General features: G+C 38.3%; 1 protein-coding gene across 1 annotated transcript in view; it reads right to left on the bottom strand.

Moving 5' to 3' along the window:
• RNF24 (ring finger protein 24) overlaps window positions 1-10,595 on the bottom strand; it is a 50,598-nt gene that overhangs the window by 11,543 nt on the left and 28,460 nt on the right. Inside the window, exons 3-4 of the mRNA XM_003788040.1 lie at window positions 4,641-4,683; window positions 918-959 (exon numbers count right to left, since the gene is read on the bottom strand). Coding sequence (XP_003788088.1) covers window positions 918-959; window positions 4,641-4,683 — 85 coding nt within the window. The remainder of the gene's footprint in view (window positions 1-917; window positions 960-4,640; window positions 4,684-10,595) is intronic.

Below are 10,595 nucleotides of genomic sequence, written 5' to 3'. Positions count from 1 at the left end.
CAACCAAATAAATGGCCGGGTGTTGTGGCGGGCGCCTATAGTCCCAGCTACTTGGGAGGCGGAGGCAGGAGACTCGCTTGAGCCCAGGAGTTGGACGTTGCTGTGAGCTGTGATGCCATAGCACTCTACCCAGGCGGACAGCTTGAGGCTCTGTCTCCAAAAAAAAAAAAAAAAAAAAGTATGAGTTATACTACTCCCGGCCCCCCCCTCTTTTTTAAAGATATAGAGTCTTGCTCTGTGACCTAGGCTGGAACTATAGGTATGTGCCACCATGCCCAACTAATTTTGAATTTATTTTAATTTACTTTTTTGGATACAGGGTCTTATTCTGTTGCCTGGGTAGAGTGTAGTGTTTTTATCAGGCTCACTGCAACCTCAAACTCCTGGGCTCAAGTAATTCTCCTGCTCCAGCATTCCAAGTAGCTGGAACTACAGGAGTAGTTAACCACGCCCAGCTAAGTTTTCTTATTTTTTGTAGAGACAGGATCTTGCTATGTTGCTAGGCTGGTCTCCAACTCTTGGCCTTAAGTGATCATCCTATGTTAGCCTCCCAAACTGCTGAGACTACAGGTGTGAGCAACCACGTCCAACCTTAGCTAATTAAAAAAATGTTTTTTACAGATGGAGTCTTGCTATATTGCCCAGAGTGGTCTCGAACTCTTAGTCTTACGTGACCCTCCCGTCTCTGTCTCCTAAGTGGCTAGGATTCAGGTGGGAGCCACTGTGACTGACTTATATTACTCTAGTAAAGCCTTCACACAATTGACTTTTATGTGCTCTCACCCTCAAATATTCTATTAACCTGATCAAAATGAGCCTTCTTTTCAGCTTCTGAAAATAAAGGTGTTTAAGCATACCATTGCATACTACTGCTACTAAAACACAGCTCAAGAAAAGATTACTTATAAGTAACTTACCTCATGTAAATTGAGTTCTTTTACTTTCTCTTTTAATATAACCTGTAAGACAAAAAATATGTTCTTATGCCATAAATCTGTAATTTAAAAAATTTCTCATTATACTCACAGATTTTTTTTGTGTGTATATATTTTATTACCTCCCTAATTCAATACTGGAGAAAATTTCTTTTGCAGTTTGAGACAGATCATTTTTTTCTTTTTTTGAGACGGAGCCTCAAGCTGTCCCCCTGGGTAGAGTGCCATGGCATCACGCTCACAGCAACCTCCAACTTCTGGGCTCAAGCGAGTCTCCTGCCTCAGCCTCCCAAGTAGCTGGGACCACAGGCGCCCGCCACAACGCCTGACCATTTTTTGGTTGCAGCCATCATTGTTGTTTGGCGGGCCTGGGCTGGGGATTTGAACCCGCCACCTTAGGTGTATGTGGCTGGTGCCTTAGCCGCTTGAGCCACAGGCGCCGAGCCGAGATAGATCATTTTAGCAACATTCCTTGAGTAATGATGCAATATTCTCCTGAAAAGCAATTTTAAAATTTCTTTGGAAAAAACTTTCTTTGAAGGTAAAGGGTAAAAACATTAATATATGCTCTTCTAGACTAACTACTAATATGAAGGGAAAATAAATGAAGTTGATTGCCTCATGATTCAGTTTTACACAGCACTGCCTGATGGGACTGACTGATTAGTACTATAAAAAAGATTAGAAAATCAATCTAAGCTTGGCACCTGTAGCACAGTGGTTACGGTGTCAGCCATATGTACTGAGGCTCGTGGGTTCAAACCCAGCCCGAGCCAGCTAAACAACGACAACTGCAACAAGAAAATAGCTGGGGCTCGGCGCCTGAGGCTCAAGCAACTAAGGTGCCAGCCACATACACCTGAGCTAAAGGGTTCGAATACAGCCTGGGCCCGCCAAACAACAATGACAGCTGCAACAAAAAAACAGCCTGGCGTTGTGGTAGGCGCCTATGATCCCAGCTACTAGGGAGGCAGAGGCAAGAGAATTGTTTGAGCCCAGGAGTTGGAGGTTGCTGTGAGCTATGATGCCAAGGCACTCTATCCAGGGTGACAGCTTCAGGCTCTGTCTCAAAAAAAAAAAAAAAAAAGAAAATAGCTGGGCATTGTGGCAGATGCCTATAGTTCTAGCTACTTGGGAGGCTGAGGCAAGAGAGTCACTTAAGCCCAAGAGTTGGAGGTTGCTCTGAGCTGTGAGGCCATGGCACTCTACTGAGAGCGACAAAATGAGACTCTATCTCAAAAAAAAGAAGAAAATCAATCTAAATTTTGGAAGTTTTGCTTATTATTATTATTTATTAAATCATGAAGAGGTAGATTATGTATACATTAATGCATTTACGGGGTACAATGTGCTGATTTCATATACAATTTGGAATGCTTACATCATACTGGTTAATATATCCCTCACCTCATTTACTTAATTATTGTGTTAAGACTTTTTTTTTTTTTGAGACAGGAGCCTCAAGCTGTCCCCCTGGGTAGAGTGCCATGGCATCACAGCTCATAGCAACCTCCAACTCCTGAGCTCAAGCGAGTCTCCTGCCTCAGCCTCCTGAGTAGCTGGACCATAGGTGCCTGCCACAATGCCTGGCTATTTTTTTGGTTGCAGCCGTCATTGTTGTTTGGCAGGCCTGGGCTGGATTCGAACCTGCCACCTTAGGTGTATGTGGCTGGCGCCTTAGCCACTTGAGCCATAGGCGCTGAGCCAAGACATTTATACTTAATAGATCCGACATGTACTCTTGCAATATGCACTATAGGTGTGATCCCTCAATTCACCCTCCCTCCATCTGACCTCCCCCCTTCCCTCCCATTCCCCTCTTCATCCTGGGTCATAGTTGTGATCTATTCTTTATATGGAAGTGTGAGTGAGTATAAATTGGTTTTATAATAGTACTGAGTACATTGGATACGTTCTCCTCCATTCTTGAGATATTTTTTTAAGTAGGATATGTTCCAGCTCCATCCATATAAACATGAAAGATGTAAAAGCTCCATCTTTTTTAAGGCTGCATAATATTCCATGGTTGCTATATACCATGATTTATCAATCCATTCATGGGTTGATGGGCACTTTGGCTTCTTCCATGACCTGGCTATTATGAATTAAGCTGCAATGAACAATCTGGTGCAAATATCTTTGTTATAAAGTGCTTTTGGTCTTTTGGATATACACCTAGTAGAGGAATTACAGGATTGAATGGCAGGTCTACTTTTAGATCCCTGAGTAGTCTCCACACTTCTTTCCAAAAAGGATCTATTAGCTTGCATTCCCACCAGCAGTGCCAAGTTTTGCTTATTTTCTTTTTGCAGTTTTTGGCAGGGGCCAGGTTTGTACCTGTCACCTCCAGTATATGGGGCCAGTACCCTACTCCTTGAGCCACAGGCACAGCCCAGTTTTGCTTATTATTATTTAATCAATGTCCTCAGTAAACTTTGATCTACCCAGAGTTATGTTAATGGTTTGGATTTTAAAAATTCAAAATTAGGTCTTGTCTCTGACTCTGTGGTGACTACACAGCAGTTAAAATTAATGTCAAGTGATAAGAAGGTAGTTAACTAAGACATTTTCTGAGAATAAACATAGCTTATTAGAGTTTTATTTCATCTTAAAAGTGAAAAAAATAGGCAAGTAAAATTGAGGAAAATATCTAAATTTGGGTTATTTTACATTCCCAAACTAAAAATGGTTTTGTGGGCATAGCACATTTTCAGAAATCACAACTAGAAGCTATCATCCAGCTACACAGGGATGTTCCACTAAATTTTCTATTCAGTGTATTTTAAAGATACAATTTACTATTTGTCTTGTGACTTGAATAGTTCTATCAGTCAATTCCACCCATTAAGTGACTGCCAAGGCCAATTTTACTTTTTAGTCTACATACAAATATCCTGCATGTTGTCCAGATTATGATACAACTGAGTAAAATTCATCAGTTCAGTGTGTATATCTAGGCAATTTGCCAATGAGCTCAGATTTCAAAGATACATGCACAAAGGGACAGAAAGATAGGCAGTATTAAAATGGTGACATGGTTCTGTAACATCCGTTTTTGCAAGGTTAAGAACCAAATAAGCTGAAGTTGCCTCCCACTCCAAAACTAAAGGTAACAAATTTTACGCTTAGGGTCAAAAGAAGATCAAGAAAAATCTTAGCCCACTGTTTGATGTCAGTGGTAAAATGTAAATGTAACATGGAAGAAAAAACTACTTTGACCTTCAAGAAAGTTAAGTTTATTAACTTAAAGAACAAATCAATGTATTAAAAGCTATGATTCAGGTTTGTAGGCTTGTAGTGGGTAATGTCAGCTAACATTGAAAGTATAAAAGGCAGTGGATGAGATCACTGTAACATAGTTGGTCATCTCTGAGGAACTGCTATGTCTGCTAATGGAGGAGGCAAAAAATTCACTTAATGTTATCTCTGAACTCCACTACATTAAGTTTTTCTTTTTAGCAAAATGTTGGCTCAAGTTTCCTGTTAAATTATATTATTATATCATCGGAACTGTTTATAGTTTCAAAGAATCCTTGTGAAAGAAGAGATTACTTAAGAAAATGAAGGTTTATACTGCAAGCTGGCAGATAAAATGCCAAAATAAACACAAATAAATCCAGTCCAAGTGTAAAGTATGAGTGGAATCTGAGTTCTCAGTTTTTTGGGAAAAAAACCATAAAAGTCAATTTGAGTTAAATTTCTCACCTGTTTGTAGGCATAAAATTCTTTGTGTGCTTGATGTCTTAGCCTAAAAGACAGAAATGAGCAATATAATATCAAAATTTCCAGTATGACAAATTGAAGAAAGAGAAAAACCTGCTGACTTGTAGTATTAGTTTCTAAGATTTAAATGATATACATTAGAATTTTTATCCTGGAATATGCTCAAATGACATATCTCTTACCATGTATGACAAAGTACTCAGTGAGCCATAAAATCTCATTAAAGTAAAATCTCAAAACAAATATTTTAATGATGACTCAATTCTTTGCTATTGATACTGTACTTGTTTCAATAATACTATTTAATATATCATGTATTTTTTTTTTTGAAACAGAGTTTTACTATGTCACCCTCAATAGAGTGCTGTGGCGTCACAGCTCACATCAACCTCAAACTCTTGGGCTTAAGTGATTCTCTTGCCTCAGCCTCCTAAGTAGCTGGGACTACAGGCACCCGCCACAGTGCCCAGCTATTTTTTTGTTGTAATTGTCATTGTTGTTTGGCAGGCCAGGCTGGGTTTGAACCCGACAGCTCTAGTGTATGTGGCTGGTGTCCTAGCTGCTCAGCTACAGGTGTCGAGCCCATGTTTTTTAATTTAAAAAATTTAAGTATAACATATCTAATGAAGTATAAATACCTTAAGTGTAGAGCCCCAAATTTATGTATATACCAATGTAATTATCACCTATATTAAGACATAGTTCCAATATCCCTGAAGTCTCTAAAATGACCCCTCCCAATCAATACCTTTTTCTCCCCCAAGTACCACTGTCTTGATTTCTATCACTGTAAATTAACTGTTCTGTTTTTCAGCTTTGTGTGAACAGATCATTTGATATACAGTGTTTTGTGTTTGGCTTCAAGTCTACCGTGCCTTATGTTACTGAAGTAATTACCTTTTTTACTGTCATACAGTATTCCTTGAATGGATATGGTTTATCTATTCTATTGATAAATACATTACTTCCTGTTTTGGACTGTTATGAGTAAGGCTAGTATACAAATTTTTCTATGTCTATTAGTGGACACGTAGAGTCATTACTGTTGAGTATACACCTAGAACTACTGATACATACTGCTTAAACCAAATGCTACTCTTTGAGTAGTTCATCAGAGTTCTATTTGTTCACATCTTTATTGCTGCTTAAGTTCAGTTAAAAAATTTTTTTAATTTAGGCTTGGCACCTATAGCTCAGTGGCTAGGGCGCCAGCCACATACGCAGGGCTGGCTGGTTCGAACCTGGCCCAGGCCAGCTAAACAACACTGACAACTACAATAACAACAAAATAGCCAGGTATTGTGGCAGGTGCCTATAGTCCCAGCTCCTTGGGAGGCTGAGGCAAGAGAATTGCTTAAGGCCAAGAGTTTGAGGTTGCTGTGAGCTGAGACGCCAAGGCACTCTACCCAGGGCAACACAGTGAGACTCTGTCTCAAAAAAAAAAAAAAATTTAAAATTTAAATAAAGTCTAATTAATCAACTTTTTCCCAGTGTAGTTCACTTTGTGTTCAAAGATATCTTTGCCTACCCCAAGATTATGAAGATACTTTTCTTAGTGTGTTGTGAAAACAATGTGTTATTTTACTTATCACATTTAAGTTATGAAAGTGGTGTTCATGTATTGTGAGGTAAGGGTCAAGATTCTTTTTATCCCCCATATAAATTTTCATTTGTGTCACCACCATTCATTGAAAAGACCCTCCTTTCTCCCACTGCACTGCAGTGGTATGTCTGTTGTAAATTTGGTGTATGTAGTATGTGGGTCTTTCTAGAGTTGCTACTCTGTCTTATTGGTCTATTTGCCTATACTTGTATACTGACTGGTTGAGTACTGTTCCCCCTACTCCCCCAAAATTCATGTCCAATTGGAACCTCAGAAGGTAACTTTATTTGACAATGGTTTTTTTCAGATTGGTTGAGGTCACATTAAAGTGGACCCTAAAAGCAATTTGACTGGTTTCCTTAGAAGAGGAGAAGATGTGCAGTGACAGAGAAGGTGGCCATGTGAGGACAAGCAGAGACTGAAGTGATGCAGCTACAAGCCAAGGAATGCCAAGGATTGCTGGTAACTACTAGAAGTTAGGAAGAGGCAAGAGAGGATCATCCTCTTAAGACCAGAGGAAGCACTGCCATGCCAATGCTTTGATTTTGAACTTTTAGCCTTCACAAGCATGGGAGATTTTGTGTTTTAAGTTGCTCTATTTATGGCACTTTGTTATAGCAACACTAGGAAACTAATATACCTTATGTCAATACCAAGCTATTTAAAAAACTTTTGTTCAGGGTGGTGCCCGTGGCTCAGTGGGTAGGACACCAGCCCCATATACTGAGGGTAGCAGGTTTGAACCTGGCCCTGGCCAAACTGCAACAAAAACAACAACAAAATAGTTGGGTGTTGTGGCGGGCACCTGTGGTCCCATCTACTCAGGAGGCTGAGGCAGGAGAATTGCCTAAGCCCAGAAGTTAGAGGTTGCTGTGAGCTGTGACACCACTGCACTCTATTGAGTCTCTCTCTCAAAAAAAAAAAAAAAAACTTTTATTCAGGGTGCCAGCCACATACACCGGGGCTGGCAGGTTCAAATGCGGCCTGGGCCTGCTAAAGCAACAATGACAACTGCTACAACAACAACAACAAAAATAGCCAGGTGTTGTGGTGGGCGCCTGTAGTCCCAGCTACTTGGGAAGCCAAGGTTGCTGTGAGCTATGGTGATGTCACAGCACTCTACCCAGGGTGACATCTTGAGACTCTGTCTCAAAAAAAATAACAAAAATAAAAAACTTTTGTTCTGAAATAATTTTAGAAAATCTGCAAAAAGTATAGAGTTCACATGTACCTTTATACCAGCTTTCCGACTGTTAGCATTTTACATATCCACAGGACACTACCCTTTTCCTGTTCTATGATCCAATTCAAGATCTCACCTTGCACTTGTGTTTCCTTACCCTCCTCTGACCTGCCGACAGTCTTTATCTTTCAAGATTTTGACATATTAACTATGATCACTTAGTTAACGTAGTGTCCACTGGGTTTCTCCATTGTAAAGTTTTTATTTTTCTTCTTTGTAATTGACAAATAACTTGGGGAAAAGATATTGAAATTATGTAAATATTCTATTTTTTCCTCAAGCTTTTGACCACTGATTTTAGCATCCATCTTGCTTGCAACAACTACAATAGTGTTTGCCTAATGGTAGTTTTGTAGTTTCATAAGTCCTTCTGTATTTATTAATTGAATACTTCCATAAGGTAGAAATGCCTCTCATTAGTTGTAAAATTCTTTGCACCAAATATAGACACATGGGTGTTTTAGTCTATAGATTATAGTTCAGTATGACTGTTACTTGTTGCTCAAACTGATTTAGGCTTGGCCTTTAGTCCTTCAGGTTGACTTTGTGTCCTGTCAGCATCCTTTTCTATGCATTTCCTAGCATTACTAGCATTATTTTCTATGCATTAGTAGTAGCCCCAAAAGATGTTCCAGGCTCATTTTATATTTTCTGTGCTCCAGCTCTGGAGTTAAAACACTTCTTCCAAGGAACCCTGGTTCCTTTATTGGAGAACAATATTTAGAAATGGATGCTTGGTGAACAGCAATGATTTAGTTAGTGATCCTGAGGTCTGGTAGTAGAACTCTTCGAGTTTTGTTCTTCTTAATGACTGACTTGGCTATTCTTGGTCCTTTGCATTTCCATATAAATTTTATGAGCTTGTCAGTTTCTGACAAAGAAAGCCCTGTTGTTTTGAGAATGTATGACATTTATAGATCAACTGGGGAGGAACTGACATCTTTGCAAATTGTTTCCAGTCTAGGAACATAATACAGTTCTATTTATTTAGATCTTCAATTTCTCTTTTACACACTTCTCCTAGGTATTTGTTAACTTTTGATGCTACTATAAATGGTTTTTCATTTTCTTATATAAAAAATTTTTTTGTATATTGATCCTGTAGCTAGTGATTTCCTGATTAATTTGAAATATTAATAGTTTACTTGTAACTGTTTTGAATTTTAATGTACACAATTATGTTATCTTCAAATAATGACAAATGAAATTCTTTTATAATCTTTATATGTTTTTAACATTTTTCTCTTATTTTCCTTTAAACATTTTTCTCTTTTTTTTCTTTTTTTTTTTTCTTTCATTTTTCTCTTATTTTCCTTTAAACATTTTTCTCTTATTTTCCTTTTTTTTTTGCAATGGCTAGGCTTTCCACTACAATGCTAAATAAAAGTGGTGATAATGAATGTCTCTGTTAATGTCACTAATAAGTATGATGTTTTCTTTAGATTTTTTTTTGTAGTTAGACTTCATCCTAATTAAAAAAGTTCTCTTTTTGGGGCATTGTGGCAGGCGCCTGTAGTTCTAGTTACTTGGGAGGCTGAGGCAAGAGAACAGCTTAAGCCCAAGAGTTTGATGTTGCTGTAAGCCATGTCATCATAGCACTCTACCAAGGGTGACACAATGAGATTCTGTCTCAAAAAAGATTAAAAAAAAAAGTTCTCTTCGCCCAGGCATGGTGGCTCACGCCTGCAATCTTAACCCTCTGAGAGTGGATTGCTTGAGCTCATTAGTTTGAGACCAGCCTGAGCAAAAGCGAGACCCTATCTCTACTAAAATAGAAAAACTGAGGCAAAAGGATCACTTGAGCCCAAGAGTTGGAGCTTGCTGTGAGCTGTGTCTACCTAGGGTGACAGTTTGAGACTCTGTCTCAAAAATAAATAAATAAATAAAACGAAAAGTTCTCTTGTTCTCCCTACGTTGTTGAGTTATAAAAAATCATGAAGAGGTTAAATTTTATGAAATGCTCCATGATGTGTTTTCTTTCTTTTTAATGTGGTATACTTTTGTTGTTGTGTACTGTATTGGCTGATTTTCAAATGTTAAAACCTCTTTCATTCCTGGAATAAACCCCATTTGGTTGCCCTTTTCGTATATCCACAAATTTGATTTACTAATATTCTGTTCTTGAGAAAGACTGGTCTGTTATTTCCTTTCTTGTAATATCCTGTCAGGCTTTGAAATCAAAATTATGCTGGCCTGAAATCAAAATTATATAAGTATTTCCTCTACTTCTATTTTCTCAAAGAGTAACATAAGAGTAGTATTTTTTCCTTAAATGTTTGGACAAATTCAGTCAAGTTACTTGGCTTGCAATTTCTTTGTGGGAATGCTTTAATAACATATTCAATTTCTTAATAATCTGTTTCTTGTGTCAGTTTTCAAAAAAATTATTTTAACATGCACGTAGCCATATTAAAGTGTATAGTTCAGTGGTAACATAGTCACAAAGTTGTTCAACCACCTGCTGTCCCTAGTTTCAAAACTTTTTCATTACCTCATCAGCACACTGGAGACCCATTACATAATTACACCCCATTCCCTGGCAACTTCCAATCTGCTTTTGTCTGTATGGATTTGCCTACTACGGATATATTATATAAAAGGAATCATATGACCTCTTGCGTCTGGCTTTTCACTTAACATGTTTTCCAGGTTCATCCTGGTTACAGTACGTATATCCCACAATTACCCATTCCTCTGTTGATAGACATTTGGGTTGCTTATACCTTTTAACTAGTATGAATAATGCTGTTATATATCATCACATAGAGAATAAGGCTTAAAAAAGCCACTATAAATATTTCTGTGCAAATTTCTTTATAGAGATACCTTTTCATTTGTCTTGAGTATATACCTAGGAATGAAAATGCTGGGTCACATGAATTCCATGTTTGGTATTTTGAAGAACCATCAAACTCTTCCACAGCAGCTACACTTCACATTCTCACCAGCAATGCATACGGCTATATCTCCACATCCTCACCAACACTTATTTTCCATGTTTTAAAATTTTACTTCAGGCTCGGCGCCTATAGCTCAACCGGCTAAGGCGCCAGCCACGTACACCTAAGGTGGCGGGTTTGAATCCCCAGCC

Source organism: Otolemur garnettii, unplaced genomic scaffold (assembly GCF_000181295.1).
Source record: "Otolemur garnettii isolate 467f Iridium unplaced genomic scaffold, OtoGar3 scaffold00025, whole genome shotgun sequence".
NCBI lineage: Eukaryota > Metazoa > Chordata > Mammalia > Primates > Galagidae > Otolemur > Otolemur garnettii.
Note: the sequence above shows the minus strand (reverse complement) of the source record. Positions and strands in the feature narration are given on the sequence as shown.